Consider the following 26,623-nt stretch of genomic DNA (forward strand, 5'->3'; position numbering starts at 1 on the left):
CCTGATGGTCTCTGGGAGGATCGGGGGCAACAGCGATTGGGCGTCGCAGAGCGCGAGGCTGCGCTATAAAAGCGGCTTAATGTATGTACATCCTAAAGATTCAGAAATACAACCAGTTCATTGAGAAAGAAAAAAACCCCATCGATCTTAAAATCGAGTCATCAACGCTAGAGTATAGTGACTTTTTTTCGGCCACAGGCAATTTTACTTTCCGTCATTAAGATTTAGATCGAACCACACTGGAAAAAAACACATTGGATCTAGAGTCCAGACTCTTAAAAACATCGACAAGAAAAAATGCTCTCGATTCAACCGGATTTTTGCCTAAATCAAGAACCAAGCCTCTTAATTTGAGCGGATTTCCTTTTTATTTAAGCTTAAATCTGATTAAATCAAGAGTATTTTTTCATGTCAATGTTTTCGAGAGTCTGGACTCTAGATCCAATGTGTTTTTTCCCCAGTGCATGTTATAAAAATTCAAAAATTGGGGGAGGGGGCATAATTAAAATATCATGATTTGTATTGAAGTTTGGCCTGAATTTTTCCATTTATAAATTTATTTTACTTGTATATGAAAGGGATTAAACAGCTGCAGGGGGCAGGGTGGGGGGAGGGGTAGTGAATACATAAATTATACATCTGGCAAAGTCAATTGTAACAATAAGATTAATCCAACTTCGCAAAACAAAAACCCGGCTCCGTATCAAACTGGGTCAAAAAGCGGATGTTCCGATCCCATTCCAAATGACTCAACTCCCGATCGACGTATCAAATATTTGTCAGTTATTACATTCTTTTTTTTCGTTCCTCGGGAATTCATTTGCTCTCTTTTTTCTCCCGTCCCGGCTTATCTATTTAGCTCGTCCCGTTTATCTGGAGGGGCGTGTAATTTTAATAAAATTGATTTCCGCCCCTGACGGCACTCCGCTTTGTGAGGGCGCGAGGGTGGCTCCGAATCGCCCTCGGTGGAGAAATAAGCGGAAATACCGTCGAATAGCGAAGAGCAGCGAAAGGAACACCGAGTCGTGTAAATACAGGGTGCATATAGGTTAGGAACGCTAGGGGCCGCCCTGGAAGTCGCGCGGTTGCCACTTTGTGCGGATAATTTTAATGGACCATCAGACGAGGTTAGAGTACCTTTATAGGGAAAGTATGGACACCTCGAAAATTTGGAGGTTAGGTAAAAGGGCTGCCAACCTATGAACTCGAATTAACCCGTGGTACAAATTTTCATAATTCTGTCGTTTCATAACTGATCAAAAATTATAAAAGCACGTATACAACTTTTATTTCGCATACATTTTTTCGCAATTTCAAAGTCTTATTCCTTAAAGACGCTTGTTTACAATGCGCTGCAACCGTATTTATTAATATTTCAAATCAGTGGTGGAGTGGTCTACTTGAATCAAATTGCGTAATATAGCGATTTTTTCGGGCTAAGTAAGCGAACAATGTCCCTTTACTGTACTTTGTGCAGTTTAAAGTGTCAGCAACATCCAACAGCTGAGTCGAAGTACCGAGAATGAGCAGGTTTCTATATTTTCATGCCACGGAGACTGTAACGATAACGTTTAGCTTACGATTTAATGCACGTGGGCTTTTGATTGTTCATGAGCACAAGATTAGAATTTACGCATGGAAACACGTTAAATATCTCAGTTAGGAGTTAATTGCTCCCTTTTGGGTGAACGTAGAGAACTTATCGAAACAGGGTTAAAATATAACTGTGTAGTTATCTAGTGTAACATATAGCATTAGTTTTGAGCTGGTCTTGGCAAAACTAAAACGCTTTGTTAGTACTCGAAGCGCTTCCCGAAAAATCTGTATTTTATCAGAGGAAATTTGGCAACGTCAAATTATACGTAAGCTATTTTTTTCGCAGCATGCCTACCTATACTGTACTGAAAGAGATAAAGAGCCTAGAACTTTCTGTTGGTCGAAGTTTTAGAAATAGTGTGAACACATGCAGGACTGGGGCGCCTTCAATTCGAGTGATACTTCCAGCGCTGCCGGAGAGTTAGTTTAGTTGCGTGACCTAACTTAACCCAATCTGACTCTGTTGCGATCGGTTCCCAAGTTGTGTGACCGACCAGAATGATAAAATTCGAGCATATTGAAGTAAAATTAAGGCAAAATGTGTTCCAACGTTCCGAAATTATTTTTTATTAATTAATCTCTACAAGATAATTCAACAGATTGTTGTTCATCCATGAATTTTTGTCACTTTGTAGGCTTGGTAGTTAAATGCTAATCTGGCAATCGAGTTTTATAAGATTTGGAGAAGAGGGGTATTTTTTAACGGGAAACTTGAATTTGCAGTCCAATTTTCAAAATTCTAACATTCAAGATGGCGGACGTGGCCTATAATGCCATCTCGGCCCCTGTTCGCCCGATTCTAGTAAAACTTGTAACTTAGGGGAAATTTTAGTCAAATTTTCAAAATCCGGAAATTCAAGGCTCGAATGACCTTCATCCCTCTGTAATCTGCTATCAGTATTTCAGTTTTTACTGACTTTGATCGCACAATAGCAAAAATCACACACTTTAAAAACAGTTCTCGAAAAATCTGTATTTTACTGGAAGAAGTTTGGCAACATCAAATTATTCATGAGCTGTATTTTTCGCAGCATAGCTGCCTATGCTGAACTCAAAGAGATAAAGGGCCTAAAAAGATCTATTGATCGAAGTTGTAGAAATAGTGCGTACAAATGCAGGATTGGGGCGCCTTCAATTCGAGTGATACTTCCAGCTTTGCCGCAGAGTTAGTTTAGTTGCGTGACCTAACTTAACCCAATCTGACTCTGCTGCGATCGGTTCCTGAGCTGTGTGACCGATCAGATTGATACAACTCGGGTACAGGCAAACAGCAAAGTTAAAATTTGATCCAACGCTCCCAAATTACTTTTCATAGATTATTTTCTACAAGGAAACTCAACAGATTGTTTTCCTCAAAGTTATCCATGAATTTTTGTCACCTTGTAGGTTTCGTAGTTAAATGCTAACTCAGCTCATGTACCGATCGAGTTTTTGGTATCAAAAATTTGGTATCAAGAGGTAATTTTTAACGGGAAACTAGAGTTTGTAGTCAAAATTTCAAAACTCTAAATTTCAGGAAAATGGCGAGCGTGGCATATAATGCTATCTCGGTGCTTCTTTGATCGATTCTTGCAAAACTTGCTACGTGGGAGTATATTCTGACGGGGAACTCGAATTTTCAAAATTCGGAAACTTAAAGCTCTAATGAGCTTTTTTCTTCTATAATCTGTGATGAGAATATCGGGGAACTCAAATTTTCAAAATTCGGAAACTTAAAGCTCTAATGAGCTTTTTCCTTCTGTAATCTGTGATGAGAATATCAGTTTTTCTCTGACTTTAATCACACGTTGGCAACAATAACCAACAATCTTATCAGGATGACTCGTGCCTCGAACCGTACCTTCTCACTTTTTTTGCCAATTAATGGTAATTTTACCAAGACAGACTGGTAATCTTACCTAAAAACTTGTATTTTTACTGTTTTTTTTTTTTTTCAGGTAAGAATACCACTTTGATGTGGGGTGTATCGGGAGGGGTGGAGGGGGGGGATGGGGGCGGAGGCGGTGTGATGATGCGCTCCGTTTTGGTGGGACTGTTGGCCGGGGAGGTTGGGGTTAGGGGTCGTGCGGGGGTTTTAGGATTGCAGGGGGGGGGGGGCCGCAGCAGTCGAGGGGGTGAAAAGGGAGGTATAGGGGCGGGTTTTGGTTGGGGGGGGGGGGGGGGGGACCGGAAGTTCCAGGTTAAGATGTTTAACGAGGAAAGTTCCAAATGAGATTGGGGGTGTAACGGAGATTTGAATCAGGGGTAGAAAAATAGAAATAGTTAATTTGATAGGTTGATTTTAAATTGTTTATAATAAGGGTATATATATTGTTAAATGTTATTTAGTGGTATGTTTTTGAGAATTGTTAGGGTGTTTTTTATAAGTTGGGGGGGATGGGATTTAGGAGTGGGGTGGGGGAGAGAATGGGATGGTTTGATTGATGTGGATGAGATTGAAAATATATTTGGGGGATTTGTGAATTGTAGGAAGAGGAAGGAAGTAAGGGGTGGTTAATTTAGGGGGGGGGGGGGGGGTGGGGGGAGGTGGGGTTGGTTTGGGTTTGTGGATGAGATTGAAAATATATTTGGGGTTGTTGTGAGGTTATAGGAAGGGAGATGAAGTAAGATGGTTTATTTAGGGGGGGGGGGGGGTGGGAGTGAGGGATGAGTTGGTTTGGAGAATGTGGGATGAGATTGAAAGATAATTGGGGGATTTTGTTGAGATTATAGCCGGCCCGTCTACGAGGGGAGCCGGGAACCCTCCGTCGGAAAATTCGAACTGATTGGTTGATTCGATAGGTAGAGGTGTGCCGTGGCGCGGCGTCGATCGTCTCTGACGAGCCCAGTCGTTCGCGGAAATAACACATGTGCGCGCCGCGCATCCCCACCCGCAAAACCACCCAACTCCAATCGGAACCCCCGCGTCCTTACGCTCTTTCGCCGCACTCGCGCGGCATCCCGCGGTTTTCCACGAAATCGTCGCGGCGAGTCCCTGGAGTGTGAAGATAAGATTTGTGCCGACTCAGAACTCGGTTTTTTTCTTCCCCCGGGGGAAAAGTGTGTTTGCTCCGAGTGATTCCGTCGACTTCGTGCCGCTGGCATTGATCTGCGCCGGGCTCCCTCGTTTCCGCCGCTATTGTCGTGGAGTTGGGTCTATCGCGAGGGGGGGGGGGGGCGAGGGAAAGAAGCGCTGATATACATACCGGAGGCTCGGAGTGGATCCGGGAAGCGGCGTGTATCGGACGATTTTTGGCGGGGCGTACTTACATCAGGAGCTCGGATGAAATATCGATGAACAAAGTGCAAAACAGCATATCCCCGTCGCGATGTTCATTTGAGTTCGTAGGTTGACTGCCCTATTTTCAGCCCTAATATCTTCATGACTATATGAGGAATTATATATGACTTAATGGCTGATGTGAAAAGTTACCTTTTCGAAACACGTTAAAAAAAACTGTTTTGGCATCGAGAAAATTTTGAGAAAATACTTGAGATGTGATCTTCGAGATTAGGTGGGGATTCGGCCGGTCGGGATTCGGCCGGTCGGATTTTTCGTGGGGATTCGGCCGGTTTCTGATTTATTATTCAGAGTATGGAAAGTTTGGCAACAATGCACAGAACAAACATGAATAAAACTTGGTATACAAGAAATGAGCTATTTAACATAGTGTACTTACTTTATACTCAACGCTGAGACCCAATTCCTGAACTTTCCTCCAAATTGACTGGTTCAAATGAAAGTTACACCCATGCAATTTTGCGTCAGGATATAAATTTGACAAAACGGATATGACAGCAATCTCAAAATCTAAACAGAAACTTTCTGGCTTCCACGTTGGAAATTTTTCGTTGAACAAATGAAATAAGCGTTGATAAGTACGTTTCTGCTTGTTCGGAAGTAAAGCGTAAAAAATAGGAATGCAGCAAACAGAGTGGTGGGTGCTTCTGTGCTTTGCATGAATTGTATACAGTTGAGAAAATTGTTTTGGACATGCATAAAATGTCCCGTCAATAAAAAAGTCTTGTTTAACAGATAGTACTTCTTGGATTAATTTTGTCCATCCAAATACTAAAATTCCGTCTTTTTGACCGTCGTCACAAATTAAAAAATTTGATCCGTCCGACTGTCAGTTCACGACCCCGATAAGCATGATTTCAATCTCGAGATGTCACCAACGTGATAAGAGTATTCCTCTGCTTCGCATTAGTACATTGTTGCCAAACTTTCCACACTCTGGATAATAAATCGGAAACCGGCCGAATCCCCACGAAAAATCCGACCGGCCGAATCCCCACGCGACCGATCTTCGAGATCTGTACATTATGCCCGAGGCAAACACATTAAAGTTTTGTGTGACTAAAACAGATTTTTAAGCATGTTTTGAAAAGGCAATTTTTTACATCCGCCATTCTTACATATGAGGCCCCATATAACTATAACTATACTCCATAACTATATCATTCTATCTCTTCTTCTCCATTACTAATGATTACTATACATATTGTTCTTTCTCTTCTTCTCTTGTGGATAATTACTGTATATATTATTTTATCTCCAGAATCCTGAAAACATTGACAAGAAAAAATACTCTTGATTCAATCAGATTTTTGCTTAGATCAAAAGGAAATCCGCTCAAATTAAGAGGCTTGGTTCTTGATTTAAGCTTAAATCTGATTGAATCAAGAGTATGTTTTCTTGTCAATGTTTTTAAGAGTCTGGACTCTAGATCAAATGTGTTTTTTTTCCCAGTGTTGTTAAATATTTTCCAAAATAAACTACATGCGTCCGTACTTTTCCTAAACCGACACTCTTAGTGATATCCTCAAGAGCTCCATATTCCTACACGTCCATACTCAACCTATACGAGGACTTAAGTACAGTCACGCCCTGACGCAAGAGGAGCAACGATTCAGGGCCGGCCCTTTACGTTACGTGCGTCACGTCAATTCCCTTTGTTTGCGTTAGACGTCTTTCCGCGGCGGCGGCGTCGGCGAGGACGAGCGGGAAATGCAATTTGCATTTGGGGAGTCGTCTCTCCACGCGAGGGGGGGGGGGGGGGGGTTCCACAACACTCACGATCCGGCGGTTTCACGGTGAGGGCTCTCCCGGCTCGGCGCGGAAGCAATTGACGAATTAGTGAGCCGTGCGCGGCGCCGCGCCGGAGTCTGAGTCTGAGGATGCATTCGGAATTCGTGTCAGGAGTCCGCCTCGTGCATTATCCCCGCGATGTCACTGTTTCCCGAACCGGCAACTTTTCTCTAATTGAAAAGATTCCAGGCCGCGCTGCCGCGCCCGCCTGGAATCGCGGCGAAATTCGTCGGTTCCTTGAGGGAACTACAATGTTGGAACTACATTTTCACTATATTTTGCAATTAAGAACTAGAAATGAGTCGTACGCAGTTCAGGGTGTCTACAGGTCCGGAATCTCCTGGGAGTCCGGAAACACTGGGGAAAAACACATTGGATCTAGAGTCCAGACTCTTCAAGACATTGACAAGAAATGGACTCTTGATTCAATCAGATTTAAGCTTAAATCAAAAGGAAATCCGCTTAAATTAAGAGGCTTGGTTCTTGATTTAAGCTTGAACCTGATTGAATCAGGACTATTCTTTCTTATCGATGATTTTAAAAGTCTGGACTCTAGATCCAATGTGTGTTTTTTCCAGTGTATTTTGCAATTAGGAACTAGAAATGAGTCGATTGCAGTCAAGGGTGTACAGGTCCGGAATTTCCTGGAAGTCCGGAAATAGTACTGATTTTTTAAGGGCGGTCCGGGAACACTGAAAAAAAGCGGAAATTGCGTAAGAAGGTCCGGAAAACGTTTCATTTTTTCGTCGCAATTGAAGCAAAAACTTCAAATTGATGAAATTTTTCGTATTTCGTCAAATGGAGGTACTGAAAAAGTACTGAATTTTTCTGTTCAAGAGGTACTAAATTTCTTAAGAATGCACTAAAAAAGCACCGTAAAAGTACTGATTTTTGGCCAGCCTGTTTTAGTAGTGCCCTGCCGCTAGTCACAGGATCGTGTTTTGATTATTGATTCTTGCAGGTCGGTTGAATACAAATCTATCTGAACAGCAACTTCTATGTTCAACATTAACCGTGGATTTAAGGATTGGTGGGTTTCCTCCTTTTCTTGGGTTTTCAACTAAATGATTCGTAATTAACTATCACCGTTGACTGTTTCCTTTCATACGGCGTTTTTCCTCAGCACGGCAGTATGGGCCAGCGTAGGCTTACCAAACCCCTTTCACATCCTGCTGGAATCCGAGATTTACGTTTCGAGGCGGCAGCGTTCGCTCACCTTGTGTCTCTCCTCTTGTCACGAACAATCACTCGTGCGCGAATTGTCGGAGTGCCGCCCGCCTCCTCGGCAAGTTCCAAGCTCTCGCAACTTTCAATAAGTTATGAGTTGCGAGCTTAATCATTCGGCAAGTTTCGTCCTTCGATCCTCCCCCATCGCGGTTCATTCGTTTCCGCCCTGGAACGCGCTTCGCGATGAATCGATCGATCCGTCGCGTTTGAACCTATGGAAAAGGATCGATGAACAGGGTGTCGCGGTAATCGATTCTGTACCACAGCTTCGAATGGAACTTATCGTAATCGATCATGCATGCCTCGCCTTTTGACTGGAAATAAGGCTGCTGAGGACAAAAACCGTGGCTGTGTGCGCCGAGCTCGAGTTGGGAGCAGCGAGCTTTGATTGAAAGCTTTTGATGAAGACGGCGGCGCCTCTGACTTTTGGAGTTTTTGATGAGCGCGGGAACGCTCGAGTTTGGTGCTTGTTGCATTTACATTATGGTGCCTCGGATCGGAAAAACCCGGAGTGACTTTATTTCTCTGTGCTCCGGTGGCATGGTGTGCTTGTGTGATGTATTTGCGGACTTATCTGTAACAATAGCGGATGTGAAAAATTATCTTTGCGAAACACAGTCAAAAACTGTTTTGGCATCGAGAAAATTTTGAGAAAATACCTGAGATGTGATCTTCGAGATCTGTACATTATGCTAGAGCCAAACATATTAAATTTTTGTGTGAACTAAACAGTTTTTTAAGCGTGTTTCGAAAAGGTAATTTTTTACATCCGCTATTGTTACAGATAAGTCCTCATTTGTCGAAGGCAAAAAGTCAAATCAGGCATTTGGTCGAATGCCTTGGCAAATAGTCTAATACCTAGGCAAATGGTCAAATGTTCTTACTTAGATTGAAACTTTGATTTTTTACCCCAAATGTAGACGGAATAATTCGTTGCTCTTGTAAGAAAGAATTCTCTGTAAAAATATGCAGCATACAATACACGGAAAAAATTAAATTGCTGATTTAACAATTCAATTTCTAAGAAATGTGACTGCACGCGCACTGGCGCCTACAAACCTAACAGGGATACTTCACGCGTTGCGCAATGCGTGAAGTATCCCTGTTAGGTTTGTAGGCGCCAGTGCGCGTGCAGTCACTTTCTTTAGCAATTGAATTGTTAAATCAGCAATTTAATTTTTTCCGTGTAGTATTTTAAACGATTTTAAGACCTGAATGCACATTTCGTCGTTCTTTTCACGAGAGATTGCAACTTTTTTCCACTGTTGCCAGATTTCCCTTCGAAAATACCATTTTTGCCAGGAGAATGTTGATCACTTCAAACTGAAAGTTTCACAGATTTTTCATCTGATCCTACGCAAAAACGGAACAATTTCGGGCAAAAGTTGCACAGGTACATGCTTGTAAAAAATGTAATTGTTTTCGTCCATGTTGCAACCTCGGAATGGAGTTACGTCCCTTCGTTCGGGAAACGACGATTTATTATGAAATTTTAAGCACGTCATGAAACATAGAACTTTTAAAATTTTAAAATTTAAATATACTAACGGCATGTAATAAAGAAGGAACAGAGAGAGTTCACGGATTTGAGGAGTTATTCTTCCCAAAATATTAAAAAAATCTTGAGCTATAACATTCTTTTATTCTTCGAGTGTTTTACATCGATAGTGCCAGAGGGTTTTCTTATGTCGGTGCCACTATCTTCATTATTTAAAGTTAAGTGTCTTTTACCGATTTTTGTTCGCATCGTCCATGAGAATGCCGCACTGTGCGACGGTATAAATAACCGGTGTATTTCTTATAGCTTAAAGAGACCTCGAACTAAAAGGTATAGCCACAAGAACGGCGCTAAATCACATGTGCCTCCGCGAGAAAGGGAGCTATTTAAAGGGCAGCAGTCCATCAAACTCTCTCGGCGACTTGCTTTAAAGACCGCAAGTGTAAATATCCTGCACTTTTTCACCGGTAATGCCCCCAGCTCGGGCATTTCGGACTTGGCTCCGTTTTTATAGCAGCGTCTCGAGAGTAATCCGTTTCGGGATCATTTTTGAGCTCCTCCTCCGAGCGCTTATTGCGTGTAATGAGGATATAAATCGAGCGTTTTCACGGTGAATTACTGTCGCACCGAGGATTACAGTCGTAACGCACAGCGCTGCCGTCCTACGGAAGAACGCCGTATGAACATTCGAGAGTTGCCGAATTTCCTTCGACAAAATGTTTATCTATGAGGAAAATGGAGATGTTGCATGTGTGAGGAATTTGCGATTTGACTATTGATTATTCCGTAAAAGTTGGCGAGAAACACGATGGTGCCACTGGTTTTCTCTGAAATCAACTCCCAAGCTCCAAAAAAGCTCTCAACTTGAGGCCAAAATGGAGGGGATATCCCACGCCATCCTGAGAGTCCACCTCTACATCAAGACAAACTGTCCATGCAAAGATAGGGAGCAAATACATTGACAGGGCTGCCACTTTATTTGGGGACTCTAAAACTGAAAACACGGCAACCCTGCTAATGTACATGCTCCCTATCTTTGCATGGAGAGTTTGTCTTGATGTAGAGGTGGACTCTCAGGATAGCGTGGGATATCCCCTCCATTTTGGCCTCACTTTGAGGCCCTTTGTTTTGAGTTTCCCGTCAGAGCATACCCCCAAGTAATACGTTTTACAAGAATCAATCGAATATGAGCCGAAATAGCATTATATGCCACGTCCGCCATATTGAATTTTAGAATTTTGAAAATATGATTGCAAATTCGAGTTTCCCGTTATGAGTTACATTTTGATACCAAATTTGATAAAACTCGATCGGTACACGAGCTGGGTTAGCATTTAACTACCAACCCGACGAAAATGCACGGATAACTTCGAGAGTTAACCATCTGTTCAGTTTCCATGTAGAGATTAAGTTATAGAAAGTAATTTCGGGACGTTGGAACGAATTTTGTCTTTTTTATCCTTGCTTGGGCCTGATTTTCATCATTCTGATCGGTCAAACAGTTCGGGAACCGATCGCAATAGAGTCAGATTGGGATCAGTTAGGTCACGCAACTAAACTAACTCAGCGGCAAAGCTGGAAGTATCACCGAAATTGAAGGCGCCCCAGTCTTGAATTTGTACACACTCTTTCCACAACTTCGGTCAACAGAACTATCTAGGCTCTTCATCTCCTTCAGTTCAGTATAAGTAGCCATGCTACGATAAAAACTGTTAATGGATAATTTGATGTTGCCAAATTTCTTCCGATTCAATACAGATTTGTCGAGAAATATTCGGAATATTAACACCGCATTTTAGTTTTGCCACGACCAGCTCAAAACTAATACCATATGTTACACCAGATTACTGAACAGTTTCATTTCAATCTCATTTCGATAATTTATCTACGTTCCTCAAAAAGGGGGCAACTTAACTGAAAGCTCATCCGATGCCCCTCTCTGTTCCGTTTTCCCTTTCAATGGATAATTAGATGAGGTACGAATTAAATCATCCTGATACATGTATCTCAGCCAAAATTTCATATAGAACATAATTAATGCTTCAAAAATTACTGAAATCAACACCTTACTAGGATATTAACGTTTTCATTCTACATTAGTTACAGGAGTTTTGAAATTCCCGGTCACAAGAAACGCAATTCTCTACGTGAGTCAAATCACGCTTCACAACAGTTTTGGCAGGCGTCCACCCTCTTGAATGTTCGAATTTTGAAAATTGAACTGCAAATTCAAGTTTCCCGTTAAAAATTACCTTTTTACTCCAAATCTTAAAAAACTCGATTGCCAGATTAGAATTTAAGAAAGGGACAAAAATTTATGGATGACTTCGAGGAAAACAATCTGTTGAGCTTTCTTGTAGAGGTTATTTAATAAAAAGTAATTTCGAAACGTTGGGACACATTTTGCCTTAATTGTGTTTCAATATACTCGAATTCTATCATTCTGATCGGTCATACAGCTCGGGAATCGATCGCGACGGAGCCAGATTGTGTTAAGTTAGGTCACGCAACTAAACTAACTCTCCGGCAGCGCTGGAAGTATCACTCGAATTGAAGGCGCCGTAGTCCTGTATTTGTACGCACTATTTCTACAACTTCGATCAATAGATCTTTTTAGGCTTTTTATGTCTTTGAGTTCAGTTTAGACAGCTATGCTGCGAAAAATACCGCTCATTAATAATTTGATGTTGCCAAACTCCCTCCGATAAAATACAGATTTTTCGAGAAGTGTTCGGAATATTGATACCGCGTTTTAGTTTTTCCACGACCAGTTCAAAACTAATACTGCGTGTTACACAAGATCCGATACGGAGCTGGAGGGGGGGGGGTGTCCAAAAACTGAAACTTTAGCGCATTGTGTAATTTAGGGACGGCCCTAGTTGAACAGTCGTCGTTTGATTGTGCCTATTTCCAATGATAATTTCACACGTCTAAGAGAAGTCACTAAATTTTTCAGACGTATGACGGTTCTTCCATGAAAGAAATAAAATGCTCGGTGGAGGACTGAAACAGCGCAGACGAGATACGCTATACCCTGCAGGAGGGGACGAATATTTTCACAAAAATAATTCACTCATAAATCGCTCAGCTCGGGAATCGTATTTTTCGCACTGTGTCAAAAAAAACCGTTGAACAGTTTTTAAGAATATTTTTAAGTGAATTATTTCTGTGAAAATATTCAACCCTCCTGCAGGGCATAGCGCATCTCGTCTCCGCTGTTCAAGTACTCCACCGAGCATTTTATTTCTTTCCTGGAAGAACCGTCACACGTCTGAAAAATTTAGTGCGTTCTCTTAGACTTGTGAAATTATCATTGGAAATAGGCACAATCAAACGACGAATGTTCATCTACGGCCGTCCCTAAATTACATAATGCGCTAAAGTTTCTGTTTTTTGACACCCCCTCCCCCTCTCCAGCTCCGTATCGGATCTTGTGTAACACGCAGTATTAGTTTTGAACTGGTCGTGGGAAAACTAAAACGCGGTATCAATATTCCGAACACTTCTCGAAAAATCTGTATTTTATCGGAGGGAGTTTGGCAACATCGCATTATTCATGAGCGGTATTTTTCGCAGCATAGCTGTCTAAACTGAACTCAAAAGAGCTCAATGAAAGCCTAAAAAGATCGATTGATCGAAGTTGTGGAAATAGTGCGTACAAATGCAGGACTGGGGCGCCTTCAATTCGAGTGATACTTCCAGCGCTACTGGAGAGTTAGTTTAGTTGCGTGACCTAACTTAACCCAATCTGACTCTACTGTTGCGATCGGTTCCTGAGCTGTGTGACCGATCAGAATGATAATACTCGGGTACAGGGAAACAGCAAAGTTAAAATTTGATCCAACGCTCCCAAATTACTTTCTATAGATTATTTTCTACAAGAAACTCAACTGATTGTTTTTCTCAAAGTTATCCGTGAATTTTTGCCACTTTGTAGGTTTGGTGCAGGAGGGGACGAATATTTTCACAAAAATAACTCACTTAAAATATTCTTAAAAATTGTTTCACGGTTTTTTTGACACAGCGCGAAAAAGAATCACTGTGAGCGGCCACGCTGGCGGAAATCCTTGCTCGTTCGAATGCGAGACCTCTCTACGGGAAATGCTCGCCATAATTCTCCGCTTAAACGTCTAATGTATCCGATTCATTTCTTTTTATATCCACGCTCCCTCCATCTTTCCGTGCGCGTTTCCTCTCAAATGTCAGGATCAGAGTCGGTTGCTTCCCCCTTGATTCCAGGTACTTTTTCTTTGCTCATCCTGGTTTCCCCTCTTATCCCTTCCTGATTTTTAAGCGCTCAGCCGATAGATAGCGCCTCTTGCTCTCAACCCACAACTAGTATACTAGAAAACTGCCGTGCCCTGGCCGTGCCAAGGAAAAACGCCGCATTGACCTTCAGGCGTTGTCAAATTGTCTTTGATAAAATAAACATTCTGGTCAGGTCTAAAAATTCTTATCTAAATTACAATGTTTCAGAATACTAAAATGGACCACTAGACAAGGTACGAATTTCAGCATTCTGATACACGTTTCTTAACCAAAATTTTACGTAGAACACGATACGCACAACGAAAATTACTGAAATCAGCTCCTTACGAAGATATTTCATGATTTTTGATGCGTGAATTCAAACCACCCGCTCATGAAAACTCAATGCTATGCGTGATCCACATCGTGCGCTAAACGTGACAGTCTCTGCGATATAAAAATCTGGCATCCTCAATCTTGACGCTTTGGCTTAGCTGTAGCAAAGTGCTCATAGTTTGAACAACACATGGTGGGAAATGAACATTGCTCGATTGAGAAGCTTGTTGAAACCACGTTGTAGTGCGCGATTTGACTCACGTAGAGCTTTGAGTTTCTTGTCAGCAGGCAGTTCAAATTCTTCGTAACCAATGTGAAATAAAAACGTTAATATCTTCGTTTGGAGTTTGTTTCATTATTATACGTTGCGCGAATCGTGCTCTGCGTGAAATTCTGGTTAAGAAGCATGTATCAGATTGCTTAAATTCGTACCTTGTGTAGTGGTCCATTGCAATTATTAATCACTCTTTATAGTAAGAATTCATATATTGGCTGCCCTTTTGGATCCTAAGGGCTCCATGATCTAACCTCAAAATTACCCACATATCCGCATACTCTCCATACAGGTATTTTCTAAGACATAAAGACGGAGGGCTAAAAGCAAAAAATGAAGCTTCTTTTCAACAACCTCTACTATTGGCTAGAGGATTGGCGGCGAAATCGGGACAAGTTTGAAATTTAAATTTAGGGCGGGAACTAAATAAAATTGCGGAAACAAAGTATTTTAGGTTGATTTTTGCCCAAATTCACTTACCCACTCATATTTCTTTAACTTTAGGTTAGCTTTGGTCCGTCGTCGACCGATTAATTTCATTTGGGAGTAACGTTCATCCAGAACTGTAACGGCCTGTTTGAACCTGCAGAACCACCATGAGCAGAAGAAAAACTAACTTTATCTGAGATTACTGCCTGTTACAGAGCAAAAGTAGGTGTATTATAGTAGGACGCAGTCCCAACTTTCTTAACATATTCGTTTTAGGCATTTAAAATACGTTTCGAAGAAGAAATGTGGAAAAATCAAGAGGACAAGTTCAAATCAAATTTCCGTTTGCCGCCATGGATTCCCGCGCTCATTTACACACTCACACAAGCACCCAGCGCCAAACCAGGCTTCACTTTTTCCCCGTGCCTTTAGATACGAGCACTCCGTCTTTATGTCTTTGGGTATTTTACATGAGCCGACTTGTCTTTATTCGCCCTTTTAAAAGACTCTAGGTACGGCAACCTCTCAGAATGCTGTGTCGACAATGTTGCCAAACTTCAGAGAACCATCCCATCCCTCCTTTTCAAAAAACCGAAAATCCCTGCGAGATCAGACAGCCGCGCGGCTCCGAGCAATGAGCATAATAAAAAGCATTCGCTGACTGAATAATACCGGAAAAAGTACCCCGCGAACGGATATCACGAACAGACCTGTTTTGTTCGTAACGAAGGCAATAATCACGACCCGCTCTCCGCCCCGCCGCTCAAAAGCGCGTATCAACCGCTGTCCAGGCCCCGCAGTTGAGCGGTTCTCTCGAATCACGACTCGAAACCGTTTGTCCGGAGTCATGAAGCCCCCCCCCCCTTCGCTTCCCCACGTTTGTTCCCCCCACCGCTCCGTCGCTTGTGTAAACTCTTGCAGAAAAAAATGAGGGGGGGGGGGGGTTTCAGCGCTCAGTCAACCAAGAATCAAAACCTGCCGACCTTTCAATATATTTTAATAACCCTCTTTCGAGCGTTTGGTTAGTATCGCGATTTACTTCCCCCTTCTCCCCCTCTCTCCGAGCTGCGAGATTTTCACCTCAATTGTTTTTTTTTCTTTTTTTCAAAAAAGCTATGCGACACAAGTCAATATGCATGTGTCAACGTGAAAACTTAAGATGTCAAAGGGTCAACTTGTATAAAATGAAGAATACAAACTTTACACACATGGAAAACGTTAAATTTCTGATTTAACAATTCAATTGCTAAAAAAGGTGAATGCAACATTTCAACGCAGATTTTACAACAAAAAAATGCTACTTTAACCACTATTGTAAGCTAATTTAACCCCGGGAGTGGTTAAAATATCATTTTTTTGTTGTAAAATCTACATTGAAACGTTGCGGTCACTTCTTTTAGTAATCGAATTGTTAAATCAGCAATTTAATTTTTTCCGTGCAGTAACATATACCAGATGAGCGTTGGCAGGTCCTTTTAATTTTCCCAAGAATGTGTTGGTATGATTCCTGATCAGCTTTCACTGTGCGCGAGGATTTGGGTGCGAAAAGGGTACTTCTCGGGCTCTAAGTTCCAAAATTGCCTTTCAAATGTTTACCCTTGGCAGGGAAGAAAATGATTTTAGAGATATGGATATTTAAGTGAATATTCTTCATAATGGAACGATACCTCCACCTTAAATCTCGATTGTAATGGTCCATTTTTGTGACAAAAAGAGAAATAGTCGGTGAAAATTCTGAAACTTCGTAATCGACAAAAGCCCTTTCCACACCCGGGTCCTCTTATGGTCACTTATCATTAAAAGTAGGGCGCTACGCCCTCGGTTCTCTGGGTCTTTTGAGCCTATCTAACTGATTCCACTCCGTTGTTTTAGTCTCCACAATCGTGTTCCATGTGAAATTTTGAAGAAAATGCATAGAGCGCAATGCTTAAATTCGCAACTTGCCTAGTGCGGTCCATTCTTCCATGTATAATTGTATGATTTACTCTGGCTGTCTAGTTTGAAAGTGAAAATTGCAAACCCTCTGTCTTAAACTCGTGCATTGAAGCAGCGGTGTGGCGTGCTTTGCGATGTATCGATTGATCAGTCATTTTAACCTGTGGAAAACGTATCGATAAATAGGGTGTTCGCAGCGAACACCTTAATAATCGATATTTGGGGGGGGGGGGGAATATCGAAAAATCTGTATTGTATCGGAGAGAGTTTGGCAACATCGAATTATTCACGAGTGGTATTTTTCGCAGCATAGCTATCTAAACTGAACTCAAAAAGATAAAAAGCCTAAAAAGATCTATTGATCGAAGTTGTAGAAATAGTGCGTACAAATGCTGGACTAGGGCGCCTTCAATTGGAGTGATACTTCCAGCGCTGCCGGAGAGTTAGTTTAGTTGCGTGACCTAACTCAAACCAATCTGACTCCGTCGCGATCGATTTCCGAGGGGAAATATTATTAAAATGGGCAAATATCGATAGATCGCCAAGCACGCCACGCCCTTGCATTTAAGGGAGGGGTGTCTACAAGGCCTGTCTTTGGCCCCCCTTAATTTCCTCAACGCCTCGATTTTTTGCTCATTGAAGGTAAACATTTTAACGGGATGCATCTTATTACGGTCATTTTCCCCCAAAATCGGCTTTCAGATTCTTCTCTAGGTAAGTAAAAGAAACCGAAATCCGTAAAATCGTCACCTTCAGGCCAAAGTTTCACAAGCGCCATGTGACGCTTAAAAATTTCCGCCGCTACCTTTTTACATAGAAATCGTTCAACGAAATTGTCCGGCAATTTCACTGAATTTTCATTGTACTGTTAATATAATCCAGTGGAATTTTCAAACAGATTCAACCAAAAAATTCTCTGTAAGAAAATATAATGACGGCGGAAATTTTGAAATGTCGCATGGTACTTGTGATACTTTGGCCGGAAGCTGACGAAATATAGACCTTTAATGGTCAAAACATTGCAGAGTTACGGAAATTTAGCCAGATTGGACCTTTATGCAAAATCGGCCCTTAACCAGACAAATCCCTCGACAGATGTCTCCTCGAGAAAATTATTACGGCCAATTAAGTTTACTTGTTATCTTTTGGCACTCCTCGAATCTGCAAAAGCAGATGAGGAAACTAAACCTCGAGCAGTGGCGTGGCGTGAATTGCGATGTATCGATTGTTATGCCATTTAAACCTATGGTAAAGAATCGATTACTCTGTTAATCGATCTTTCTCCATGGATTTACATAGTCGTTCAATCGATATATCGCAAAGCACGCCACGCCACTGACCTCGAGTGCTCAAGACTCCCACCCTGAATCGGACTTATTTTCTTTCCTTAAACCAAGGATAAATTTCCTGAGCGCATTTTTAGAACAATCGGCGTGCAATGTTCTTTCTCATTTAAATTGAAGTTTTTGTTTTCAACTCCGGTCTCTTTTAAGACTCAGTGCTGCAAACTTGAGCGGGACAGGGCACAAAAAATTGAGAAGGCATCTTTCAGCAGCTGTGCCAAGTTTTGAGACGGGAACACGTAGATCGAATTAAAGTTATCGCAAGAATGCGGCAACATTGTATATTTTACTAATCTATAATACAAACCTAATACAATCCTCTGAATCTGAGTGGATTTCTTTTAGATGCGAGCAAAAATCCGATCGAATCAAGAGTATTTTATCCTGTCAATTTTTTATAAGGTGTCTAGACTCTGGATCCAAAAGACTCATTTTCCAGTGCGACACAACATTTCGTCGTTTCTACACAAAGGAACGTAACACCATTCCAAGGCTGCAAAATTGACCCCAAAAAATCAATTTATTGTACAAAAATGCACATCGCATCAAATCTGGGGAGTATCAGTGAAATTTTCAGTTAGAAATTCCATTGATTCTCTTGATTAAAATAGAATTTGCGAGGGGAGATTTGACAACATTGGAAAGGAGTTGCGTCCTTTCGTGAGGGAAGCGACGCTTTTGATCACGTTTTCTCACCGCGGAGCGGCGATCCAAGTTCATATGAATGTTATTCAAGTCAATTTGGCAACTCTGCCCGGCGACTAATTTCGAAAATACGAAGGAAAGAGAGCAAGTGGAGCAAGGCGGAGTTGGGTTGAAGGGGGGGGGGGGGGTTGTTAATTTGCCATTATCCAGGGCGAAAGAAAGAAAAACTAATTGGTCCGCGAAGCGCGAGACATGATATTTAAGTTGCACTCTCCTTTCGCAAACATCCCAGCCTTTTCTTTGCCCTTATCAAGACCGTTTTTCAATTAATTCATCCCGGTTTACATTTCCAGGCTCCGATTTAAGCGTCCTAGCGCCCTCCAGGGACATCCATCCATCGCGCTCTGCTTGCTCGGTCGCGTCGCAAGTACATTGTAATTTTATTTCGGAAAGAGCGTATTAGAGCCGTATGTATAGTCGTTTCTTTAACAGCGCATCATATGGTTAACATTCTACCTGTTGGGAGAGTTTAAGGAGATCCTTAATACAGTATCATTAGAAGGACACTTGAACGTATTTCTTCCAAACGGAGCTGTGCGCATTAAAACATGAGCCCTGAGATCGATGAGGATAAATGTGCATAACGGAACTCACGTCATGCACATAATTTCGTTTGGCAGAAATACGTCCACTTTTTGCAAACCTCGAGTATAATTCAATAATGTAATAGAAATTGATTCTTTTAAGGGGTTAAGTGCATACATTTGCTATCGCAAGAAATACAAAACAGCAGTTCCAACTGGAAACAAGTTGGTTTTTGCAATCGCTAGCGATAGCAATATTCGTCATGGGAACTTTAGCTTCTGGGATATGAAAATTTTAAGGTACAGTTCGTTTGCAGTATCTTCAGAATTGAAGGGGCTATGTAATTTTGTGTCAACATCTCTTTTTTAATATTTTTAATTTTTTTTTCTTTGCTTACAAGAAAGCTGTTATTTACCAATTATTTATTTTCGTTGGATTATACATGGTTTTCGGAAGTTAACGCATTTAACTTTCAGTTTCGCTTTTTCGGCGTAAAGTATGATATTTTTACTCTACACATATGCCCGAATATGCATCATAAGTGACCTATGTGCCTCCTAAGTTGCCGTTTTTTCATTCAAATAGATGTAACTAAAATGTTCGATGTGCACTATACTACTTTCATGTCATTGCTTTATTTATTTTTGAAAAAAGAAAATACCATCATTAATTTGGGCGAACAGAGAAAATATACATCAATATTTGGGTCAACATCTCCCTGATTATATAACGGATGAATATATCAGTATTTCTGTATCAAAAAACTTAGCTTTTGTCTTCAGAGATACACTGATTCTAGTCCAAGTCAATTTGTTTTATTGAAAAGACAAAAAAACAAAAAATAAAAAAAAAAAAAAAAAACAACTGAAATGTTAGACATACTATTTTCATGTCTTTCTATTTGTATCAATAAGTACATCTTGCTTAACTTACGAACGTTGAATGCAAATAAACTTTATTGAAAAAAAGAAAATAACGTCATTAATTTGGGGAAACATGTGGCTGATTATATGAAGGAGGTATATTCCAGTATTTTTGTTTAACATATTAACTCACGAGAAAATATTCGTACATTTATCATCTAGTATTAATTATTTTTTGATGATTGGTCTAAAACATTCAATACAACCATTAAAAATTAACTCCCATCGCCGGGTATCGAACTCCCGATCACCTATTGCCCGCACCTTAACAAGAAAATGGGGCGCCTCAGTCAACTAGGCTACCACAGATCCACGGCTAACCGAACAAAAATAGCATTTAAAAGACTCGGACGATGGGCGGGACTTATCACAAGAGTTGTCCTTGAGCGATTCGCGTCTTCGATATGAGAGAAACGAGCTAAGCGCCTTTCTCTGTGAGACATTGTTTGCCTATGCTATCATGTGTCTCGAGGTTCATCCCAGTATGCATTCCGATCGCGGCAGTTGAGCTAAGGCAATATTTGCGTATCCATGAATTAAATCAATCAATCGAGGTCTGATTTTGACTTATTTGTCCGTACCGAGTCCTCCAGAGCAATTTTCCACCTTGAACGATGGTTATTATGTCTTTATTTCTATTTGTAAAATTTGAGGTGGGATAATGGCGGCTTCTCAAGAGCAACGAGGTAGGCGATCTTTTGCACCAACGAACAGAAAACTGATGGCGAAAAGTAACCAATCGGAACCTCCCAAAAAAAAGAATTTGCCTAAAAACGGAACTTCGTGGTTCTGCGCAGATTTACCAGTCAGACACGACATCTCCAGGTGGAAAAAAACTCGCTGAAAGCGAATTTTAGCAATCAACACAACTTGACGTAGAGACATGATTGGCTAAAAAATACAACGGTTTTTGATACATCGAAAAATCAACCAAAAATCGGAGACTGGGCGAAACGCTCAAGGTCGCAGAGGTATAGGGAATCCCATAGCGAAAGCAACGGAACGATTCTAATATCATGGGGAACTCCGTTCCCATGACAAAAGAGCACCTCAATAATCGATGATTTACCACAGCTTCAAATGAGGAAATATCGAAAATTAATCGGTTCAACTTCCTAAGTTTTTGTATCCACGGGTCCCGGTGTGAGTGAAGTGTGCGTTTATTTTTGAAAACACCCAAATCCCTAAAAACCACGAGCTCTGAGATTCGTTTCACACGAGAGAAAGTTCGGCCGAAAAGAGCTTGGTCTATCCGGAATTAAACTGTTTCGTTTTTAATCCGCGTCAATGCTTTTATAACCACGCACCTAGAACGATTCAACGAGAGAAGCCGAACGAGAGGTAGAATTTTTAAAAGCCAAGATCTTGGTTAAGACGAAAGTTAGAGGTTTGAAAAAGGTTTTTTTTTTTTTTTTTTGCATTTCCCGGTAAATTTTCGGCCTAAAGCACTTCTTACATTTTACAATGTAACGATACACATCCAAAACGAATACACCAAAAAAATCCAAACAACACAAACATCCAAATTTGCAGTTCTAGTAGAACAATGGAGATGTTGCATGTGTGAGGAATTTGCGATTTGACTGGTGATTCTTATGTAAAAGTTCGCGAGAAACACGATGGTGCCACTGGTTTTTTCTGAAATCAACTCCCAAGCTCAAAAAAAGCTTTAAAGTTGAGGCCAAAATGGAGGGGATATCCCACGCTACCCTGAGAGTCCACCTCTACATCAAGACAAACTCTCCGTGCAAAGATAGGGAGCGAATACATGACAAGGCTGCCACTTTATTTGGGGACTTCACAACGAAAACACGACAACCCTGCTAATGTATTTCCTTCCTATCTTTGCATGGAGAGTTTGTCTTGGTGTAGACGTGGATTCTCAGGATAGCGTGGGATATCCCCTCCATTTTGGCCTCAATTTGAGAGCTTTTTTTGAACTTGGGAGTTGATTTCAGGGAAAATCAGTGGCACCATCGTGTTCCTAGCGAAATTTTACATAAGGATCAGTAGTCAAATCGCAAATTCCTCACACATGCAACATCTCCATTAATGTCCGACATTTACCAGTTGTTCGTTCCACTGTGCCGCGGATCGTAGTGTTCGTGCGGTTTCGGAACTAAACGATTCAATTAAGTGCTATCGATGCTAGTAAAACACTGTTTCCTCCTTGGCGGATTACTTCTACATTCATTGATTGGCCTTTTCGCGGAGTTTTAATTGAATTTTGCCGGGTCTTATCTCACGCAAGTGAGCTTTTTATTCGAATGAAGTGCAATCGTTTTTTTCAACCATCCGCTCGGTTGTCGCGTAACGGAAAATTTAAATCGCGGGGGAATCTTTGTCAGGAAGAATTAGGAGGTCGCTCTGAGTTCGATTTCATTTGAATTTAATTATTCGAGGACTTGATTCTGTATTAAATAAATAACTTCAGTGGGATTGCGATACTGAAGAAGGGAAAGAACGGAATGTAATAAAAGTATAAACGCACTTTCGAAAAGGAAATAAATGAATTAAAATGTGTCTTATCGAATGAAAGTAACAATTTCAGCAGATACAAGGCGGTCATGAGGGAACATTGTGGAGGGAGTTTACGCCTGCTGAAAGTAATTGCGTATAATTGGTCGATCTAATTTAACCGCAATTTTTTCTAATTATAGAATCCGATGATTCAGAGAATATATTTCCCATCTGTTTTAGTGTCTAATGAGAGAAGAAAATTCTAGTTACAACTCATGACTATTTATAACAATTTATATAATTTTTCACATCAGCTCAGCAACTCATGACTAGCTCAACGGGCTTTTACACTATAAAAAGTTAAAGAAAAATAGGGCAAATAAAAAGAAAGGAAAGAAGGAGACGAAGAAGTGAGAATGGAGAAGAAGTAGAAGAGGTATGCAAAAATGTATTTTTCCTCCTATTTTCTTTTTCTTTTTATTCTTTTTTCACCCCATCCTCTGCCTCTTCTTCTTCTACGTCTACTTTTAATTCTTCTTCTACCGCTTCTTTTTCTCTCTGCCTCTTCCATACTCTACCTTTTCTTTCTTCTTACTATTCTGTTTCTTCCTCTTCTTTTTCTCCACCTTCTTCGTTTGCGTTTCTCTATTTTGATGAGCCTCCATCTGACCTATGTTCGGAATCCTTTCCTATTGCACAATCGTGTCTTTTTCAACCCCCCCCCCCCCCCCTCGGTGTAACCTTACACTTAATTCCACCCATTGAACCACTAGATAATGCTCGAAGTTAAGCATTCTAATGCATGTTTCTTAACTAGAATTTATCGTAGAACACGATTCGCGCAACGAAAACTATTGAATTAACTTTCAACCAAGATATTCAATGTTTCATGACGCGTGGACTCAAACCTCCCACACTTGGAAACACAACGGTCTACGTACGTCAGATTGCAAACTAACCGTTACCGTGGCAGGCTCTGCGATACAAAAATATCGCAATCTCAATATTGACGCTTTGGCTCACCTATAGCAAATTGTTTACACTTTGAACAATAAAGGGTGGGTAATGAACAATGTCTGATCGGGAAGCCTGCCAACACCGTTGTGAGGACGACTCGACTCACGTAGAGTGTTTTGTTTCTTGTGACCGGGCAACTCAAATTTCCTGTAACGAAGTTAACATTGAAACGTTAGTATCTCAGTGGTGTGGCGTGTTTTGCGATATATCGATTGTTATGCCATTTAAACGTATGGAAGAGGATCGCTAATCAGGGTGTTCGCAGCGAACACCTTAATAATCGATTCTTTACCATAGGTTTAAATGGCAGAACAATCGATATATCGCAAAGCACGCCACGCCACTGTAGTATCTCAGTTAGGAGTTGTAGAGTACCTTTATAGACAGGGTATGGGCATTCGTATCTTTTTACTACAGGAAAACCGTGCCGCTTTTTGATTGGTCGACGAGTTTTTAGGCTTCATGATGCACTTACGGCCGTAATTGAACAAACAAGATGGCGGCTCACCGTAACATCGATAAGAAGTATCGATCTATAGGAGGCGGCAAATTTTGCAATTTTTTAAAATGTAGGTAAAAAGAAAATTCGGATTTAGAAAAAAAATTACAAACGAGAAAAGGCGACAAAGTCTCTAATTTTCTGAGAGTATAGTAATTTCTATTTTTGTCGTCTTTCAGTGATACAAGAGGCAGCAACTTTAATTAGTCGAGTTAAGAGAGAAACCAAACAAGCAATTTGGCGTGGAACGGCGCGACTTACCTAGAGAGAAATGATGACGAGGACTTGAGATGAAAAGGAGAAGCCCTCGGCGCGGCGATCGGCATGTTACACTTATTAGCGCCTACAAGAATGCACGAATACTTCACGCATTACATCAAACACAGTGCGGTCATTGCGGACAGCGTGAAACGGATAGCGCCTACAAGAATGCATGAATACCTCACGCATTGCGGCAAATACAGTGCGATCAGCGTGAGACGCATAGCGCCTACAAGACTGCGTGAATACTTCACGCATTGCGTCAAACACAGTGCGGTCTGCGAGGCGCGGCGGCGGAAGTTAAAATCATTAATCCACATTTATGTTTGTTCTTTCATAATTTTTTCGTTCATTTCTTATGAATGGAAGGCCTTGTCCACGCAGAGATAGGTTTACGAAACTTAACTTTCGCGCAAAGTTCCGTGAACTTTTGCTAGTAGTGTTGATAGGGCTTTCCCAAAAAATGTGTTCAACACCAGTAAACGCGTCTTATGAACCCCTCCCCCGCTGGCACGTTCATTTGATGGTTTTCAATGATGTTTCAAAACGAATGAGAGGGGGGCGGAAAAATACTAGCGGCCCATGGGCGGCAAGTAGGTAAATCCGGCGTTGATACTCGAATCTGTCTACAAAGGTACTCTAAGCAGTTGATCTCAGTAATTTTAGATGCAAGAATCCTGTTTCACGTGAAATTCTGGTTAAGATAATCGTATCAGAGTGCTTGAATTCGTACTTTTTCTGGTTGTCTATTATGGGACAGGTCTAAAGATCCCAAGCAAACTAGGGTTGAAAATTCGAGCACCGCCTTAGAGTTGCACTTTCCCAACCCTCGACGCCACTTCTTTTTTGGCACCACCGCTTTTCACACCAGGAGCATGATTCTTTGTTTACAGCACGTATCAGTGACGGTCTAACGCGATAAAAAGTCGAGGGAGCGACTTTGTTTTCGCCGGTAGCGTGTATTTGTTGACGGAACTCCACTAAATTGGGAGGAAAAGTTTCGGAACTGTCTCCCTAACTGTCATTCCTTGCCGTTGTAAGTTGGGAGTTACGAGCTCCCCCGTCCAGAGTTGACACGACGAATGGGTTTGCTCAGAGGATAAGCTAATGAGACCCTTCTCACTCCGAGCCATAAAAATGAAACACGTAGTATCGCTTGAGGTGTTTTTGATACAATTGTACCTCCCTGCAGCTGTGTTATGCGTCCGTATACTTTGGCACGAATATAGTAGTTTTAACTTTAGTCTGACGGGCGTGGGTCTTGAAATTCCTGAGATATGTTACGTTGGGACGGACTATACTGCCGTGCTGAGGAAGAATAACGTATGAACATTTGAGAGTCGCCAAACTTTTTCCGGTAAAATGTTCATTGTTAAGGAATATGAAAAATATTTCCAACGAAATTTCATTAGATATGTAAAGATGTAGATTGATGTATTTTTGAAGAATGCTTTCTATCTTCTCTCTTGAAATTTTCAGGTATTTTAGATTAAATTACAAGCAAAATTGTCCGAACATTTTGAAGAAAAATATTCACAACTTTCCTTGTAAATACGTTATTCATTGAAGAAGTCAGGGTAGTACACTGCCGTGCTAAGGAAGAACACCGTATGAGCCTTCAAACGTTGCCAAGTTTCCTCCGATAAAAACTTAATTTACTGGAAAAATTGCAAATGTCATTTTTCAAAATTGTCAGACAAGTTTGTTCGCAATTTAATCTAAAATATCTGAAAATTCCTAGGAAAAATATGCATGATGTTGTGGAAAATACACGTTTTATCAAGGAAAATTTGACAACTCTCGAATGTTCATACGGCGTTCTTCCTTAGCACGGCAGTAGAGGCCCATTGCACTTCGAAACTCTTCCTCATCCGTCGGCGCAGAAACGCGGTTTCTAATCCCGAGGAGTTTCCAGCCTTCATTTTTGCAGTAAATAATAGAGCGCAGAATGTGCAGGCTCGAATTTTTCCAACCCCTCGAGGAGAAGAGAACTGAAAAAAGTTCACGTTGAAAGGCCACACGTCATGGAACTCACGGGAGCCGGAGGGTTAGTTGAAATATTTAAACGAGTTGTTGATTTTAAAGTGAGCTTTCCCGGCGAACGCTTGTCAACCGTTTTGACACGGGGCTGTCAACCGACTGCACGCAGAGAAAATTATCAACAAACGTAAAAAACGAACGAGCCCCCCGCTCGGGCCGGGTGCGGACGGTGAAATGTCTGACAGGTTTGAAACCAGGTCACATCAAATGCATTTCCAAACCACTTACGATACCAT

The 26,623-nt window shown here is 41.2% G+C and overlaps 1 protein-coding gene and 1 long non-coding RNA gene across 4 annotated transcripts in view; one reads left to right on the forward strand and one right to left on the reverse strand.

Moving 5' to 3' along the window:
- The window catches only part of LOC140225441 (uncharacterized), a 244,780-nt gene that overhangs the window by 202,933 nt on the left and 15,224 nt on the right, over positions 1 to 26,623 (forward strand). The window lies entirely within an intron of this gene.
- LOC140225436 (uncharacterized) lies at positions 5,222 to 23,235 on the reverse strand. The gene is made up of 2 exons (XM_072304365.1): positions 23,149 to 23,235; positions 5,222 to 5,702 (listed from the first exon to the last, which is right to left on the reverse strand). Exons 1-2 carry the CDS (start codon positions 23,233 to 23,235, stop codon positions 5,238 to 5,240), a joined length of 552 nt encoding a protein of 183 aa, XP_072160466.1. The 3' UTR covers positions 5,222 to 5,237.

Source organism: Bemisia tabaci, chromosome 9 (genome assembly GCF_918797505.1).
Source record: "Bemisia tabaci chromosome 9, PGI_BMITA_v3".
Taxonomy (NCBI): domain Eukaryota; kingdom Metazoa; phylum Arthropoda; class Insecta; order Hemiptera; family Aleyrodidae; genus Bemisia; species Bemisia tabaci.